The 20,073-nt window shown below is 32.9% G+C and overlaps 1 protein-coding gene and 1 long non-coding RNA gene across 29 annotated transcripts in view; one reads left to right on the top strand and one right to left on the bottom strand.

Moving 5' to 3' along the window:
• The window catches only part of LOC125666546 (leucine-rich repeat-containing protein 15-like), a 68,340-nt gene extending 49,339 nt beyond the window's left edge, over nt 1-19,001 (bottom strand). For 18 of the 28 annotated variants that reach the window (XR_008799222.1, XR_008799221.1, XR_008799224.1 and 15 more), the window contains exons 1-2: nt 18,808-19,001; nt 3,334-3,411 (exon numbers count right to left, since the gene is read on the bottom strand). Coding sequence is in view for 5 of the 28 variants with exons in the window: in XM_056151721.1 (XP_056007696.1) it covers nt 3,334-3,411; nt 18,808-18,989 (260 nt within the window). In the remaining 23 variants the exon portion in view is untranslated. The other 10 variants (XR_008799239.1, XR_008799233.1, XR_008799234.1 and 7 more) reach the window with 10 other exon arrangements.
• On the top strand, nt 9,457-19,571 carry LOC130050881 (uncharacterized). Its single transcript, XR_008799261.1, has 3 exons — nt 9,457-13,068; nt 14,918-15,017; nt 15,309-19,571. It is a non-coding gene; the product is annotated as an uncharacterized LOC130050881 (long non-coding RNA).
• Nucleotides 19,572-20,073: the final 502 nt, after the last annotated feature.

Here is a 20,073-nt window from a genome sequence, read left to right as displayed (position 1 = left end):
CTCTGCTATATTGTAAACAGTGGTCTGATTTCTTGGACATTGCCATGTGTACAACCTAACTTCGGTGAAATGTTTTAACCTTTAAGTCAAACTTCCCAGAACAGCCCGGACAATTCGATGTCTGACATATTAGACAATTTTCTGCATATCACTGACTTTCATGATCTATGTCATCACAAAAGATGATCAACCAAAATAAAAACTTTTTGTGTTTATTCATGCGTTTTTATATGCAAAGTGAAGATAACGAACAGTGATCAATCTCATAACTCCTATAAGCAATACCAAATAGATAGTTGGGCAAACACGGACCCCTGGACACACCAGAGGTGGAATCAGGTGCCTAGGAGGAGTAAGTATCCCCTGTTGACCGGTCACACCCGGGAGCCCTATATCCCGATCAGGTAACTGTTTAAAAAATTCATTTTTTAAAAAAGCAGTAACATCGACAATATCAGATGAATATCGTATTTAGAAATTAATATGTGTGTCCAATCGTTAGTCTCGGAAGGGGGGGGGGGTCCTTTGTTGAAGATCTTCAATAAAATGATAAATATGGGCCTAGTTACAAATATCGTTAGTATAACTAACAGTGAACGCCTACAAAATTTATACTAATCATGTATACTGATCATGTTGTAAAACCAATCACAACTTCTCGGCTAGCCGGAAAGAACCAAGAATGTGCGATTGCTTGTTGACCTAGGCGTCTATGGTGATGTAATGCTTTGTTCTTGGCGCTTCAGTCTGAAATTTTCATAAGGCTGATTCAGGACTAAAATGCTGGATTGAAGAAACAAACAGGCATATTTTATTTATTAAAAAATTATAAACTTATTTCTTCTGTCAAATCAAAATCAAACAAATATCAAATATATAAACAACGGATTTACTCCATATTGTATTATCCTAAGTTGTCATTAAAAAGAAAAAAAGAAAACTGGCTTGGATCCGCCTAAGAGTGTTCGCCACTGTACTCTCATTTTTGTTATTTCAAGGTAGTTTATCGAACACAAAAGTAGGTTCCTAATTGAATTTAAGACATTAACTAACAAATTAAGATTCTATTATATCTTATGGACTTCATCTCACATATGGAACAATGTTAAAAGTGCAAACAGTTAATCTGGAGTAAGCATGTCGGAGTTTATTGGCAAAAATTGTTAATTTGTAAGTATAGTTTATATATATATATATATATATATATATATATATATATATATATATATATATATATATATACAGGTTGCATACAGATATAAGATAAATGATATCTTATTTTCTTCAATATTATTTCGCGAAAAAATATTCTATTAATAATTTCAATATATATTGCATTGTATCAACATATTGAACACGATGAACTCATTTTCCATTTTCCATTATAGGAGTTTTGAGATTGATTATTCCTTCGTTATCTTCACCTTTCATCAATACAACTTTTCAACATGATTTTATTTGAATTACTTACGAATTAATTACAAGTGAAAAAATCCTAAATGATGTCTCTCATGGTACATTAAGATATCCAGGACAGGGGGTGTAAATTTCTTTTGGTTAGCTGAAGCACGACAAATTTTATTAAAGGTATTATACACCTCTGGTGTGTCCAGGGGTCTGTGTTTGCCCACCTATCTATTTTGTATTGCTTGTAGGAGTTATGAGATTGATCACTGTTCGTTATCTTCACCTTGCATACAATGCATATTTTAGATTTGCTGCATTTTTACTTCGATAAACACATTGCATGTAAATGCATTTTTGCACTGATGACGACCACTCCAGTCAGCCAATATATTTTACTTGTTCATTCTCATGATGTGATGATGAATATCATCTGTGCGTTTATAACTGTAGATTGAGACCTTAATTATATCCAATCATAAGAATATTCTTTAATTCTAACGTTAAAATGTTAGATTCCAGTTTTGACCTTGCTATCCAGGGGTCCGTGTTTGCTTAACTCTCCATTTTCTAATCCTTATAGTAATGAAGTTGATCATTATCCGTTTTCTTCATTTTTTCATGATTCCAAACTATTCAGAAATAGTGATTTTAGATCTAAATAAATGGAGAAATGTAATTACTCAAATAAGATAGAAATAGTTTATAATTACATTTAAGATGCATCAAGAGAAAATAAACAAATAAAAAATGAAATGAATTCAAATTTGATTGCGATGTTTGTCGTAGGGAGTAATTCATCATCAGATATATCAATATAGCAAAAATAAGAAAACGTATCTGGTTGGAAAAAAATGTTCCCCTAAACGGCGTTCCTCTCTGTGGACACTCACAATAAAATGCCCGAACGTATCTATAAAACAAACTGAATAAAAAAGAAAAAATCAAACTACCTTACTGACCGTATACACCCGAGAAGAGTTCACAAAATATGACACTTTGCTTTCAGACATATTATCACTGGTGTGCACTATAATACTCACGAAATTCTAATTCTTGAGAAAAAAAGATCAGCATCATTTATAAAGTTTCTAAAGAAATGTATGTATATATTCTTATCGAAATAGAGAGAGAAAGAAATATTTCAAATGGTTTGTATTACTTTTAAGGTGATAAGAATCATGATATCTAGATATATATTTTCATTGGGTAAAATGCTGTCTAACGTGTTAGGTGGTACTTGGTACACTGATTCTGACTACGGACTACTCCATTTACCTGATCAAAATGTGAGGTTCACGATGGGTGTGACCGGTCAGGAGTGGGTGCTTACTCCTCCTAGGCACCTGATCCCACCTCTGGTGTGTCCAGGTGTCCGTGTTTGTCGAACTATCTATTTTGTATTGTTTATGGGATTGATGATATTGATCTCTGTTCATTATCTTCACCTTTCATATTTATACAATCTACTTATTCCTACCATGTGAACGTTTCAACCCATATCAGATGTTTTAACAATTCATAGTGCATACAATATGTACATATTTGTATTAAGCATTAAATGCATTGCTCATTAACTCGAAGCCACTTTGCCAAAAAAGTGATCACAAACAACGCCACAATGAGAACATTTTGAAATCTATTTTTAGCAACAACATACGACTGGTAGCCCCCAAAATGTGATTTCCTAAATTTGTTTGATATGTGCTTAATATAATATCTGATAAAAATGGTAAATTTTTTATATAAAAATTTACTTGTGGGTGCATATTATTTAGCTATCATTAAGTACGTGTGCAATTCATATAGATATACTTACAAGGTCTGTAGATTCGTCAATGAGTCAAATATCCCCTCCATATAGATATACTTAGAAGATCTGTAGATTCGTCAATGAGTCAAGCATCCCCTTCATATAGATATACTTACAATATCTGTAGATTCATCAATGAGTCAAACATCCCCTTCGGTAACGTTTTAAATTGACTTCTCTCCGGTAACAGGAATCTGAATATTAAAGGTATTTTGATTAGCCGGAATTCATCAACACTGAATACTTGAAATACATTACAATGCATAAAATTTACAATCTTGGTTTCAATGATATCTAACAGAAATATCATGGAATGATTTGTGATATAAGAGTTTAAATTCATCATGATGAATAATCAGGAATTCGATACAACTGTTTGCAGTTATATAAATATCCAGGATAAAGATAAATTAAAGGCTACACTTTTTGACATTACAGACAGTTGCTTCTTCAACAAAATTGGAAAACGCAAATATTTTTATCTAGTGATCAGTCATACAAAACATGTCTTTCTTTAACACCACTCTAATTCCACGCACAAGTACTTTGAAGTTGAAAGAAAAAGTATGCTGGAGTTTCTCATTCACAATATCTTCGTGGTCTTTGGTGATCAGGTCTTCCAACAGTATGATGGAATTCCCATGGGCACGAATTGTGCTCCTTTCCTAGCTGACCTGTTTTATATTCATATGAAGCAGAATTAATTTTAAAAAGTATAGCTCAAAAGAAATAATCTCTTGGTGTGGCCTTCACTGCAACATTTAGATATATCGACGACGTTTTATCTGTTAATAATGCTAATCAAAATCAAAATTAGAATGTCGATTCGATATATCCCTGTAAACTCAAAATAAAAATTACCACAGAGTTGTCAACTTCTGCTTCATGCTTAGATATTTTAATGAAAATAAATTTCAACGGCAGACTGACAACTCAACTTTATAATAAATGGGATGATTTCAGCTTCTCCTTCGTCAACTTCCCATATTTATGTAAAATATTCCATTATCACCTGCACATGGAATGAGTCGATACGCAAGAGCTTGTTCTGCGTTTTATCAGTTCTTTAAGCAGGCTACAAACAAGGTGATGGTGCAGGGGTTTCAACAATCTCGTTTAAAGGGGCATGGACACGGTTGAATTGAAAATTTAATTTTTCCATTTTTATTGTTTACAGTGCTTAACTAACGTATTTCCAACGGTCAACCAAACTTTGAATATCAGTTTTTGAGTTACAAGTGATATGCAGTACTTACGATTCTTTGTTATGTAAACAAGGATGGTGCCATGTTTTTGTTTACATATAGATTGATTGATAAAAAATAACATGTTTAAAAGAAAATGAGATGTGCTAAACACTAGAAAATAAGAAATTATTTTCACAATTAACTTGTAAATTATAAAAAAAAAAATCTGCTTTAAACGATCTTTTACTGGTATATCTAGCTTATGTGTAAACAAAAACAAGGCACGAGCCTTGTTTACATAATGTAAATTTTATACGGTACCAATTTTGATGCACCAGATGCGCATTGCGACAAATAATGTCTTTTCAGTGATGTTTAAGCTGGAATATTGGAAATTTAAAATAACAATAACTTGTAGGAGCTAAAAGGAAAACTAGAGTGCCAAAAAACTGGAGCCAAATTCGACTAAGGATCAGAGCTATGCATGAGGGAGATATTATCCTAAATTTTGGAAAGAGTTTCTAAATTTTATCCCAGAAATTAAATATACATCAGTATTTTCAAGCTAGTAACGAAGTACTTAGCTACTGGGCTGTAGAGACCCTCGGGGACAAACAGTCCACCAGCAGAGGCCTCGACCCAGGGGTCATAATGTACAACATATACGGTACCAATTTTGATGCACCAGATGCGCATTTCGACAAAGTATGTCTCTTCAGTGATAATAAAGAATTGTGTGTTTTGTATCTCCCATGTACCTCAACAACTGGCATTCAAAGTTTTGCTGACCGTTAGAAATACTTTAGTTCAGCATTTTAAACACAAACATTGGAAAAACAAAATTTGAAAATTTTCAGCTCGAATCGTGTCCATGCCCCTTTTAAGTCAGTATTTTGCAAATTACATGGTCGTTATAACAATCTAGATTGCCAATACAACCTTTCATTGGGTCAAATGTTGTCTTACTTGTTTCATACCGATTGTTAGGCCGTTTTTGACACACTCATATTTGACTACGAATGAATCCGTTAACCTGATTAAGATATAGGGCGCATGGCAGATGTGGCCGGTCGACAGGGGATGCTTACTCCTCCTAGGCACCTAATCCCATCTATGGTATGCGCAGGGGTCCGTGTTTGCCCAGTTCTTTACTTTGTATTGCTTATATGAGTTATGAGATTGATCGCTGTTCGTTATCATTAGGGAGCAAATACATACATGCTGAGCTTTTTACCCTTTCCCTCTTGAAAAAGAACAAAAGTAAGAAAAGAAAGCCGAACCGATCCATTAACTGACTACTAACGTTGGTCAATGCTAGTAATTTGGACCTGCGAGTAAATTAGAAATTTTGGTCAAATGAATGCCGACTGATCGGTGTGTATTAAATTGTTATATTTTAAAAATTGAATTGTTCAATATCATTAATTCGGGGAAAAAAAAACTTTTTTTGAAAATATAAAGTCATGCATACACAAGTATGTCAAGTTTATCAAAAAATGGAGAGAAAATATTAAAACCCCGGGCCCAATTTTCTCATGACTTTGCTGTATAATTTGTTATTTCAATTCATCCATTTTGACTAGGTTAATATTAGTTTTGTCTAATCACGAAATTTTATGACGATAGAAAAAATAAGCATCCTCAGTGTCCTTTTAAGTAGCAGTCCACGTAAGAATCATGCAGAATGAAAAATAAGTGGCACAGCTATAAAGGACAAGGGACGTTATTGGCTATATACCGCCGAGATTTTTTTCATTTTTTCAACTTTCATACTATGCTTAATTATTCTTTTTATTTACACAACTAGGATCTTCTTCTAATCCCTCTTACATGAAAATGACGTAATATTTTATTATGACGTCATGAATATACGCTAAAGATGAGCTGTTTAGCAGAATCGGTTGATTTGAAATAAATTATTAATAAACTTTAGCAAAAACAAATACCTTTGCATGCAACAACCACATTTATATTTTGCATGTTTAATTATCCATTAATATTCTTCTTTCATTATCAATATGGTGTCGGTTGTTGGCTGCAAACAATATGAATTTTAAAAAAGAATGAATGCGAAATTGGCTGTTTTTGATACGCAAAGTCAATATTTTGCATGTTATAGAACTGAAAAAAAAAAATTTTGCATGCAACAACCAGATTTATATTTTGCACGTTTAATTATCCATTGATATTCTTCTTTCATTATCAATATGATGTCGGTTGTTGGCTGCAAACAATATGAATTTTGAAAAAGAATGAATGCGAAAATCGGCCGTTTTCGTTACGCAAAGTCAATATTTTGAAAGTTATAGAACTGAAGCAAACTGTTCCATCATTTAACCTCATAAACTTTTACTTACTTTGCGATTTAATAAATACATGTATGTCCAGTCAAAAAATTAATGCTTTCCCTAGTTTGCCATAAAAATCTGCACCTAATAAATGCAGATGATGTCTACCTTTCAAGTCACGGAGGCGGATCAAACATCCACCGCATGATGAATGGAAATTATTCTACTTTCGTTTTTAAAGGTCACGGGAATATGTGTGGACGTCCTGTCTTTTCAAAGAAAGATTATCTAAGAATACATTGAATTAAAAAAAATCAAAGACACACATAGACCTTTAATAACTCGAAATTATTTTCTTTTTACAAAAATCGGTCCAAAATTCGTTCATTTTCGGCAAAAATGGGTACTGATACGTTATATCTCAAGAGCTAGATAGTTGGGATGTCTATTACTTTTTTCGCTAAATTTTAATCTATCTTTAATACAAGAATATCAAATATAATGCATAAAACTTATTGCTAATAATATTGACGTGTTTGTGCGTTGTTTTGGGGTTTTTTTTCTTACATCAATTTTAACGTACATGCATGTATGTATATATGATGCATGTTGAAATTAAATATTACTACATTAGTAATTAGATATTGATTTCAAAGGTTCTTAAAACGGTTTAAAGAACAAGGTACGATTGTGTACATAAAAAGGCCCAAAAAATTCTCTGATTTAAATGTGTCTTGAATCAAGCTTGATCTGTGTTTTGAATAAGTTAGATACATGCCAAGTACACAATCTCAACTTAAATCAAAGTTATTTCTAATTTTATAGCATTATTACGCCATGGATAAGAGTTTTTCCCGCCATTTTTCAAAAAGAGTTTGATAACTGTTAAATTTGATCCAGATTATTGCTTAGGAAAAGGTGTGCCCATCCGTCGAGCAAAATGCAATTAATATATATTGTGTATTAAGAGAAGGCGAAAAATGTATTTGAATATGAATTTGCTCGACGCATGGGCTGTATGTTTTCTGAAAGGAAAACACCCTGAATTTATGAGATTTTTCATTCATTTTGAAATTTTTGGCAATTTTATGCCAACTTCACGCTCCTGTCATACAACACAAAGTAATTTCGGATCAAATTAAAGGTAGTTTTGATTTGCTTATATATTCCTTATTTGAATGCCAGATTTTGGGACCCCTGCTGAAATCATCTATTTTCTGGGCCAGATGACAGTAGAAACTGTACCTACTTCTTAGAAATAAAATAACAGCAAATCATTATTTATATCTTCCAGCAAGATGTAGGTTCTTTAAATCGTCGAAAACCTGTGATCGATTTGAAACTTCGACCATTGTTGTGGTAGATTTTTTTTCTATATCGCATATGATTGATTGATCGAATATTGTTTAACGCCCCTCTTGAGAATTTTTCACTCATGGAGACCTCACCACTGCCGGTGAAGGGCTGCACAATTTAGGCCTATGCTCGGTGCTTATGGCCATTGAGCAGGGAGGGATCTTTATCGTGCCACACCTGTTGTGACACGGAACCTCAGTTTTTGCGGTCTCATCCGAAGATCGCCCCATTTAGTCGCCTCATACGACAAGCAAGGGGTACTGAGGACCTACCCAAACCCGGATCCCCACAGGATGATATATATATATATATCCAAATTGTGTTTTTAAAAAAAATCACAGTGTCCGGTATAAAATATTAAAAGAAATAGAATAAACAGTACACAAAGTTTTTAAATTTTTAACTTTGTGTACTGTTTAGCGTTAAATTTTTAACTTTGTGTACTGTTTAGCGTTAAATTTTTAACTTTGTGTACTGTTTAGCGTTAAATTTTTAACTTTGTGTACTGTTTATTCTATTTCTTTTAATATATATATATATATATATATATATATATATATATATATATATACTGATTTGATTACAATTTTATATGTATTCACACAACACTATCACTATCTGCTGTCCCAGAAACTGATGTGTGAAGCAGTTGGGTTATTTTATTTATCATGTTGTTAATTTAAATCTTGTCTGTAATCAGTATTTCATATATAATTATAGATATGTACAGTGCAGAAGTGTGAACTCGGACAGTATTACCGGTAGTACTTCGGAATGATTGTCATTTATTTCCATTGTTATAATTAATTGCCTGTTAACATGTCCATGCCCCTGAGGGCCCTTGATTGGTGAATAAACTATATGCTATTATATATATATATATATATATATATATATATATATATATATATAAAGCACAAACAAACAATTATAACACCCAACCTTACGTTTACCCCTAGGATCTAAACGATACATGTGAAAATCAATTAATTAATATATAAAGCACTAAATAATCACAACTAGGTACTGAAAATTTTCGCCCCAGCCCGGGGTCGAACCAGCGACGTATGGCACCCACCGCCTAGCAAGATTGTCAAACCAGTGCGTAAGTCCACTCGGCAACAACGACTTCCCTAAAAAGGAAGCTTTGTTATGCTCCTAAAGCGCTACTTATACACACTGATGCAATCCCACATTATATATATATATATATATATATATATATATATATAAAGCACTGAAGAACCAACAACATTCAGTATCTAAAACTGTCAGATCTATACAAGTCCTGATGAAGGGACAGGTTGTCCCGAAAATTTGACAATTCCAATTGTTCATGTCGTTGGTCATTCTAGTGCTTTATATATATATATATATATATATATATATATATATATATATATATAGATGCACATTTACAGGTACACATATATAACAAAGGTATTTGGGCAGAATGTACATGTGTGTATATACATGTATAGATATAAATATTCAGACACCGTAGTATCGATGAGGGGTTGCCCCTCCATTTTGGGGGGTGGAGGTGGTGGGGGTGATGTCGACCATTTCCTTGCTATGGGAACAACTTGACCAGCCTAATGACACTTCAACTTTTATCAATCTTGTAAAATATATAATATATGTGTTGTGATGATTGTTACTAAAATTTTATATTAGTATTGACGTATGCCCCCTCCATGATTAGGATAGACACTTCTCTCTCTCTCTCTCTCTCTCTCTCTCTCTCTCTCTCTCTCTCTCTCTCTCTCGTCAAGGTGTTCTTGATAGGCCTGGCCCGCACATTGAAAAACGAAAATACATGCATGATATTTATTAAATTCATTTTTTTTAAAAAGTCTGATGTAGTTACATATACTGTCTCTTGGAAACAGACACGTAGCATCATTTATCGGGGAGGGGGGGGGGTCGAAGGATAAGTTGGTAGTTAATAAGCAAATGAAAAAAAACCTTTCTGCCTGATCTTCGAATTCTTAAATCGTCGGGGAGTGGGGGGGGGGGGGGTATCCTTCGCTACATGGGTTCAATTCAAACACGGACGCATTTTTGTGAGGTTTTTAAATACATTTGCTATATGAAATATACCATCTGAAGTTACATGCATATTACTTGACGTGTTTTGCTGTACCCAAGAAAATGATATTCCATTCATGCAACATAAATTTGTATCGTTTAGTACATGTACATTTACCACACTTTATTCAATATATTTTGTAAATACCCACAGCAGGTAGACATATTTTATTCGTATGTACTGTAACATGTATATTGCATACACATGTAAGCAGACCTGTTATATAGTCCTTGGTGTACATGGCATAACAAGTAATTTTTTCCGACTCAATCGACGTTTTTAATCGAAGTGTTTATATTTATGACCAAAAAAAAACAGAAAAAAGAAAATTCAAGAGCCATTTTATTTTCCATATTTCATTTGAATAGGAGGACATTGAACAGCACCTTCGAAAATATGATTGCGTTCTACTCAACAATTTTTGACAAATACACGCATTATTTTCTTCACTCTAATTAACACAAGATTCTTCCGCAAAATGTCTATGACCACGATAAAGTTACATGTAAATGAATAATGTATTTTCCATAGCATGCCAGTTTTCAATAGTCTTTGATCTCAATGAGTATTTTTATATAAAAAGTTAAAATTGTAACTTTTAGTAAAATATTCTAGAAGAATCAGGAGACTGTAAATCCTATAAGGTCGATGACGTCGTTCCGAAAAAGCGACCGTCGGAAGATAGCATCAGAGTTAACAATGCAATATTGTAACGTTATTTTCTCAATATCAGCAACAAGTTAGTGGTACATGTTATATATGAATGAAACGAGAAAATTATCACCTTTCTACCTGCAAAATATGACTGGTTTTTGAAGTGCGGCCAATTTTCACCTTGGATGCTTCTTAAGATTTTTAATCGGCTGAAAGGATATTCGGTTTCAAAAATATTTTCCTGTTGTTTTCTTTATAAAGAGCACTAATGAAAATGATCATAAAAATTAATTATCGGGCACTCTGTCATTAAAGATTAATAAATACATAAAGTCAATAGTATGGACAGTAAAGAAATAACAAACATAATTTGGAAATATGTTTATAAATTAGTTACAGATTTTTAAAAACTATGTACGATCTAGCAGATTGACGATTTTATTATCTCCCTTTGCTAACTCTTTAGTGTTAAAGATACGATTGTTTGGGGAAACATGACAACATGTCATACGGGTTGACGGTTTGAAGACAGACGATGCCGTTTTGTAGCATTTCTTTATGGACAAATACTCCATGTTAAGAGGTTTCAAAGACAGTTTATGTGAATGACTAGAAGAAATCGGTAGCTAGACATTTATGCTCCTTAAACAAATCGCATTGCGGGAAATCCATGACGGAAGGCCTGTGTCTATTTTCACAATCACACGTTGGAATTTTTCGGTTGCTTCATATCATCAGAGCTCTTTGGAGTGGATGAGGAATACTAAATGCATTTTTCCCAGATCACTCGGTCAGTTGTATTGGATATACGAACCGGATATTGGCACATATCATTAACATTCAGGATGAGCAACATGTTTGTGGAAAAATGCTTAACTGGCTAATATGGCCAGTATGGGTGACGATGCAGGTAAGTTTATATGAATAAATCATAAATGTGTATTAATTACTTACGCTAATTTCATCATCCGTTATTTTAATCATTCTTTTGCTTTGGGCCATAAATAATCTGTCGACTAATGAATAAATAGAATCAGTATGTGTGGGGGAGGGGGGTTGAAAACTAGTTTAAAAATATTATACATTATAATGTAGGCCTTTTTAGAAACACTTCTGTTTTCCCTCTGCCAACCAGTGGTTGAAAGTGACCTTTTCTTCCACAGGCTAAAATGAAAACTCACAAGCTAAAATAAAACTAATGAATCATTGCTCTTTTTTATGTTATCTCAATGAATGATCCCCCCATCTGATTACTGAACCTGGTGGGCCAACTGTTACACATTGTTTAGACAAGTTAATGACATGTGCCACTTGATGATATGTTGGGGTATCTTGATCCTCACAACTCTAATCTAACACTTACATGTACCGCAGGTTTCAATTTCACAACACATCTGGGTTGTTACTAGAGATTTTTAAAAACAAGCCCCACACTCATGGTTTATGAGCAGCTTCAATCCCACGAAAATTCACAAGTCCCATGAATTTTCATGAGTCCTTTTTGTATCTGATTTTTCAGAAAAGTACAATTGTTGATTCCACATAGTTGTTAATCATGATGTCATCACAGTGGGAATTCAAAATTATTGATTTTCTATTTTCTTAGCCATGGAATAATAACTAAAATGGGAAACACTTTTTGTGACACCCGATTCCATATCGAAATCCTTTAAATGTTCTTATAACCAGTATATATGCATATTTTTAAATCCAATCACAACCCATATAGTTAAAAATACATATATTAAAAGGGCTCTTCATTAGCTAACTTTTATCACATCAAATATGAAGACCTCAAGAATTTATTGTAATTAATTTTGTGTAAGATGAACAATATCAAACATGATTTTTAATCAAATGAATATTTCTTATCAGCAAAAATGTATCGGATGTAATGATTTAGCACGGGTCTTTTAACTAAAAGTCTGTATAGCTTACCTGATCACAATTTTTCTGTAATCATAATGTCTGTTATACTTGTTGTCTACATAATTTGGAAACTTGTGAACTTGATTGAAAATTGAATTATTGACACCTCTGCAGGTATCAAGATCATTGCCATCACCACAAATTGATAGTTGTTAGTTCAGCTCCATTGAATGAAATATATTTACTTAAATTCCAATGTACAAAGAATCTATTCACTGAAAGTCCAAGAAGATTCCATGACTTGCTTGCCATACAACAAACAACGTATTATGGACATGATTCCTGGAACTAGAACTTGAATGGGTCAGACTTGAACACATGTAAAGTCATGTGGCAATATTAAAGGTATACATCAAGATATCTGCTTTGTATGTATGAAAATGGAAAACCGTTGTCATTGTAAATATACACATGCATATATTTACATGTAATATATGTATTGTTCAGATTGTGATGTTGTCCTGTATATGTGAATTGGAATTTTAATTAAGTTTGCACCTGTCAGTCACACCAATTGCATGGTTGACAACAAACTTGGCATACCGATAAACCACAGAGCAGATTATTCAATTTACATCACCTGAGTTGAACATTTTAGTGAGCTTTTGTTTGTCTGTCCGTCTGTTGGTCTGCTTGTAGACTTTTTAAAATTTCATCTTTTCTACAACCACTAAGCCATTATCAGTCAATCTAGCAAAAATCATCCATGAGAAAAGGGGATTCAAGCTTGTTCAAATTAAATGAAGGGTCATGCTCCCTTCAAAGACAGGATTGGGCAGTTATAAGTATATCATAAACTGATAGTGCATGTTATGAATTACAGAATTTACCATAATCAAGATAATGGCCACTTGAATATTTAAAATAACAAATAACACAGACTATAATGACTAAATAATTTTCAATCGACCAGTATTGACCAATATTGACCGGTTTTAACCAGTATTGACCATCGGCCCGGTCAATACTCATATTGACCACTTTTTTTGCCAACCCTGTTCAAAGGGGAGATAATCAAGAAATATGGAATCATTCCAATTGTGGATTATCCAGATTTTAATTGGGATCTGATATCTGTAAATTGAACCATTGTGATTTGAAAGTTGAGGGATAAAGGTATCCCACAATTTGTGTAAATTGAATCCCCATGAAAGCTAATGTCCACAATAATGCACAAAGGGCATAGATAGTGGGGGGTTCTTTTTAAAAAAAATAATCTTCTCAAAAGCACTGGGCCAGAAAAGTTAAAATTTACAAGAAAGCATCCTTAACATAGTGTAGATTCGATCACCATAGGGGATTAACGTATACTGGAATTTTTAAAAATAAATCTTCTTCATAAAATACAGGTACTACTAGTAGTAGGGTTAAACTCATAGATATTGCACATTTAAGTTTGTTCAAATTGTGGTCCTGGAAAGTAGGGTATGGCACAATAATTGATCGAAGTTTTATTTGGGTATATGTATGGAACATCTTCAAAAATATTAATTTCAATAACAGATGACCATGATTAGGCTAGCCATATCAATATGCATGCATGAACAGGTTTTCAAATTTGTGTATGTTCAATTCTGGGCCCTAGGGGTAGGGGTGAAACTGGGAATTTATATTAGACTATTAAGAAAATTAATTAAAACAAATGTTTAAGACAGTGTAAGTGTCACAGAGCCACACTAAATCATATCATAATGCAAACATAATTAAGTGCAATTGAAGTTGTTTCCCTCCAAACAAAATTAACCCTTGGTTTATGGTTACTCAATGAATCAAAATTTACATTTATAGGACATATATGCTTGAAAGAAGATCTTTAAAAAAGATGTTTTCTCAATAACAGCAAGACCATGTTAGTCATATCGGTATTGAGGCATTCCATATGTGAATTCAAGTAGGCTATATCGCAACTTTTGGGGCTAGGTTTGGGCCGCAATATAGGGTTAAAAAAATTTCATGGGAATAGAGATTGGAAACAAATCTTTTAAACATCACTACAGCAGGGTCAATATCACTCAGGTGAGCAATGCGACCCGAGCTTCTTGTTGGTATTTCAGGCCACAAAATCAAAGACAAAGGTCGAATCAATCATAATATTAGAAATATTGCTCAATGTCTTTAGACCCCTTCGTTTGACAAAAAATGATGAGTTGTAATTAATTTCAAAATATGTTAATTTTTTCCTTCTTCAAAATAGGTGTTGTACTTCAGGAAAAGGAGAAGCATATTTGTTGGAAGATGGATAAAGAAAAATTGGAGCATGCACTAGACTTCTTTAAATCCTGTTTTTTTATCAGGTACACAATAAATTATCAACGATGCCAAATTATGTCTTCATCAAATGGATATGATTAACATGCATTGAAATAGCTCACACTGCACTCTGAAGAAATGCATCCCATGATTACCCAATGTAAAATTAATATTTAATACTGTACCAACTGACATACATTTATGGAAAATACCTGTTTCAATGAATAGGCATTTTTGACATTGTGCAAAATTCTTTTTAAAAGCAATATCTCTGATCCATCATTCAGAAATTTGATCACATGGTATACTAAAGTAAATGACAAAACTATTTTCAGGTAACATCATTGAGTACAAAAGAAATGCACATTCACAGCAGACATCTTATAACCTTTCCACAAGTAATTGGGACTGCCTGCCATTCAACCATTGTACAAATATGAAAGTTTTGCTTGTTGCTAGGGAAAATTGGTTGCTCTGGTGATATAGTCAAACCTAATGTCTTCATTGGATTCAACATATCAGTAGAAAATCATATATTGGTACATTTGCATTAGGTTCTCATTCCTGTGCAATCTAATCACACAGCTTGAAATTTTATGTGCGTTGCTAAGGAGAATCAGTTGCTAAGGTGATATGCTTTAAGTCTGATTTCTCCAATTGGCCTGCAATGTCAGTAAACTAAAGTGAACCCTGCTGATTTGAATATATTTTCAGTAAATAGAATCATTTTAATGCATATTTTTGCAGATATTCTTGTTTTATTGTGTTGGAAATGGGCCTGAAAGATTTGCCTAGCAACCGCTACTATATGCATTTCCAACTCTTTTGATTTTTATTTTGAGTACACTTAGTATTGATTGTTTAGAAAATATGTATCAAAATTTGGCACTTTTCGGATAATTAAAGTAATATGTATTTAAAATACCTTAAAATTGTCGAATTTACAGAAAATTGATAAATATTAAAACAATGCCTATTCCAAAGTCCTCTACAGATACCATATAATAATATTTCATTAGTATTGTACATTTTCATATTGAGGTAACCTTTACCTCGCCTAAATAAATTATCATTATACAGTGTATTTGAAAAAATGTTATTTCCATTTATATACAAATTTTAAGAAGTATGTATTTCTGCACTTTACAAAACCCAATACAGTGGTTGCTATGGAAACACAAATGCTTCGATGTCCATAGCAACCATTGATGCACAATGTTTTTACTCTTCATGTCTTCATATATCATTATTATGAAGAGTTATGGAAAGTTTCATGAAAATCCAAGATTATCAGTGTGCCACCTTCTGCATGATTCTTACGTGGACTGTTACTTAAAACGTGTTGACTGTCCTTTCAAACGAGTACAATTCCAGGTTGTACTATCCACACCTCCGTTCTTTACTGATATCAGACTGATGCATGATGTGGAGAATAACTGTGATTAAGTACCATCTTATATACCCAATAAATATTCCTAATTAAAAAGTAGAAATACTGGATTATGTTTATTTTACCATATATAAAACTTATACGGTACCAAGTGTGATGCATCAGATGCGCATTTCGACAAATAATGTCTCTATAGTGATGCTCAACCGAAATGCCTGAAATCCGAAATAACAATAAACTTGTAAGAGCTAGTTTACGGAAAAACATAGTGCCAAAAAGTGGAGTCAAATTCGTCTAAGGATAAGAGCTATGCATGAAGGAGATGTATATTTAATCGTAATTCATTTTTAAATTCAATGGTATTGATGTTTACAAACTTTTTTGGTTGAAAAGTTTCGAATTATATAAAACCCGCTAATCGCTGAATGTATACACAAAATTTATTAATGTTGTGATATTGGAAATTTTAATACATTGTGTAAAATAATTGAACGATTTATCATATCTTCATTGATGTAAATTAATGTTTATTTATATACATTAATGAGGCCTAATTAAGATATAGTTTGAGAAAAAGGAATATACTTTCACGTGTTTTAAGAAGTGTGATACTAGAAGATTAAAAGTAGAAACAGTTTTAAAAAATACAATATACATTCTTCATAGGAGTTAACAGATATATCAATTTGTGTTACCTTTACCTTTCATTATGTAGAAATCTAAGTGGGATTAATTCGATTTAAAATTTCTTTAGAATATTAGATATATTGAGATTATACACTTAGATTTGATTGAGATGATGAGATAAATTTCTGAAATTTCATCAGACGAATGAGTTTACCTTTGGAATCATTTGAGAACATTATAATGCTATGAGGTTTATCAATATTGTTATTTGAGAACATCCTCGACATTGTCGAGAAATACAATCAATGGAGATGATATAATGAAACATTTCTGAAATATATCAGATGCATAAGAATTCTTTTGGGGTCAAATACCGTCGGACATGTTTCATACCGATTGTTAAGTCGTTCTTGGCACACTGATTTCGACTACGGATAAGTTGGTTTACCGGGTCAAGATATAGGGCTTACGGCGGGTGTGACCGGTCGACAGGGGATGCTTACTCCTCCTAGGCATCTGATCCCAACTCTGGTATATCCAGGGGTCCGTGTTTGCCCAACTCTCTATTTAGTATTGCTTATAGGAGTTATGAGATTGATCACTGTTCGTTATATTCACCTTTATAGGAGTTATGAGATTGATCACTGTTCGTTATATTCACCTTTAAATATGAGTTATGAGATTTATCACTGTTGATATTATTGAAAAATACACTTAGAATATTGTTATCGCTTGATTTATTGGTTTTTGATATTTCTCTAAACATATATTTGTTCTGAGTGGCATTCTGGGACAACATTAAGGTGGATCAATCCTCATGTGACTTATCAATAATAATGGTTAAAAGTGCAAAAACTGTATTAATTTCCATTCAATATAGTTAATTTAAACAATAACCAAAGATAATGTGTATGTTGCCACACTTTTAAAGATGTCAGACTTAAAAAAAAACGGAAGTATATGTTAACATAAGAAAATCACACATTTTCGTTGTACAGAATAATTAAAATAGATAACATCTTGTTGAAATGACAAATTTTAAATGTCAACAGTTTAAAAAAAACTGTTAATTCATAAATATATATAAATCAATAGTGGGTATTTGGGAAATCATGCATAATAGACATGCTGTAGAATAAATACCAGCATAGGAGTCATTGCCCTTGACAACATTTTTTTAATTATAAAGAATTGAGTATCTATAGAAAATATACACTTTTTCAATATCAATAGTTTACCAAATTTTTTATTTTATGCAGTGAATAAAATTTCTCTGAAGATATATTTCTATCATGTGCAAAGTTTAATTTGATAAAGATTTTTGTAAAACCTATGACATCACACGAGGATCAATTAACCTTAAAGAGAAACCAAGCGTTAGTCTTCTTAAATATCATTTTTAAAAGGTATTTTTTCACATATCAAAGCGAGTTTGTAATTTATTCCAACAAATGTTTTATGCACAATATGTATGTCACTGCAAAAAGCGGTCATTTTATTAACTTCAAAATCTCGTTATTAGTAATTTTTATATTGAACAATGATATGAATTGCTATAAAATCTTTTTATTCTTGCATTTCATACAGAATATTTCATAAGGTAATTCCCATCAAAAATGCTAGTCTAGCATGCATCATTTCTTAGAAAAGTTTTCCAATATCATATTCTTTCATCAGTTATCAATTGCAAAACAAAACAAAATCGATGTTGAACGACAGAGCTTCATAGAATAATCCACTCATTCATAACTTGTACTTAGATTATCATGCGACATGTGCACTTTGATATCGTTCGTGAGAAGTTTATAATAACTTACAGTTCACAGGTGTCCGTGGAGATGTTGGTCGGTAATTCTCTCAGTCCTATACTAAAACAACGTAGAAGAGTTCCATTGCAGAAATACGCCTTTTCACAGAAACACCCGTCAGGACAGGCGTCCGTCCCCTGGCTGTAAAGCACAGAGAGCACGACAGACAACAAAACCACCAGCTGCATCATCACATTATATAAGAGTAGAGTTATTACGTAAGGCAAGAACTAAATTATCCCTCTAACGAATTGACCTTGCACTTGATCTCATGTGGTAAATTGAGTCAGCATACACGCATTCATTCTATTTTGTCACAAACAAATCGAATAGTCCTTAGATGAAGCTTAAACAAAGTCGAATAGTCCCTATGTGAAGGATGATTTGGTTTTTGTTTGGTTTTTTTGTGATACACTAACTTTAATTAAGGTTTTCAGTTAAGAATTATTGCTATTGTTAAGTTTTTCTTTATCATTCATTTCTTACAATTTTATGCTCCCTAAAAAAAACTTGAGTTGAAGTCATATCTGTTCGTTCAAGCTCATGTCTCTTAATTTATTAAACTGATTTTAGACGTTCCTAGAAACAAGGAGTTTTGAATCAGGGTCTTTCAATGTCGTTTTTTAAAGATCAAGGTCACTCAGAACATATAAAATTTCTTATATCAACAGTGTTTAATGTAAAGGTTCCCGTCTCGTAAACCTCTCATCAGAAATTTATTATAATTAATCACAAATAGTCCTTGAGACAAAGGCTTTTATACCAAGGTTTTTCAAGGTCATTTTGGATAGGTCAATGTCACTCAGAACGTATATAAGCTCTTTATCTAAAAGATATCATCTCCTAAATAAATGTGAAGATAATGAAAGATTGCCTGTAAAGCCATTATATTCATGGAACAATATTCCATTTTCACCTGATATGGTGTTTATATCCCTCAACTGTTTCAATATGCAAAAGCTTGTTCTGCTTGTGGTCAGTTTTAAATCGAGACAGGATACTTACAAACAATTTGATGCTGCAGGAGTTCCAACAGTCTCGTTTAAAGTCAGCAATTTGCAAATTCTATGGTCGTTAACACGATCCAGTTTGCCACTACAACCTATCATTGGGTCAAATGGTGTCTGGCGTATTTCATACCGAATGTTAAGTCGTTCTTGGCACATTGATTTTTACTACGGATAACTCCGTTTACCTGACCAAGATATAAGGCTCACGGCGGATGTGATCGGTCGACAGGGGATGCTTACTCCTCCTCGGCACCTAATCCCACCT

The sequence above is a fragment of the Ostrea edulis genome, chromosome 10, assembly GCF_947568905.1.
Source record: "Ostrea edulis chromosome 10, xbOstEdul1.1, whole genome shotgun sequence".
In the NCBI taxonomy this organism is placed as follows: domain Eukaryota; kingdom Metazoa; phylum Mollusca; class Bivalvia; order Ostreida; family Ostreidae; genus Ostrea; species Ostrea edulis.
The sequence above is the reverse complement of the archived record's forward strand: the minus strand, read 5'-3'. Positions and strand labels throughout refer to the sequence as shown.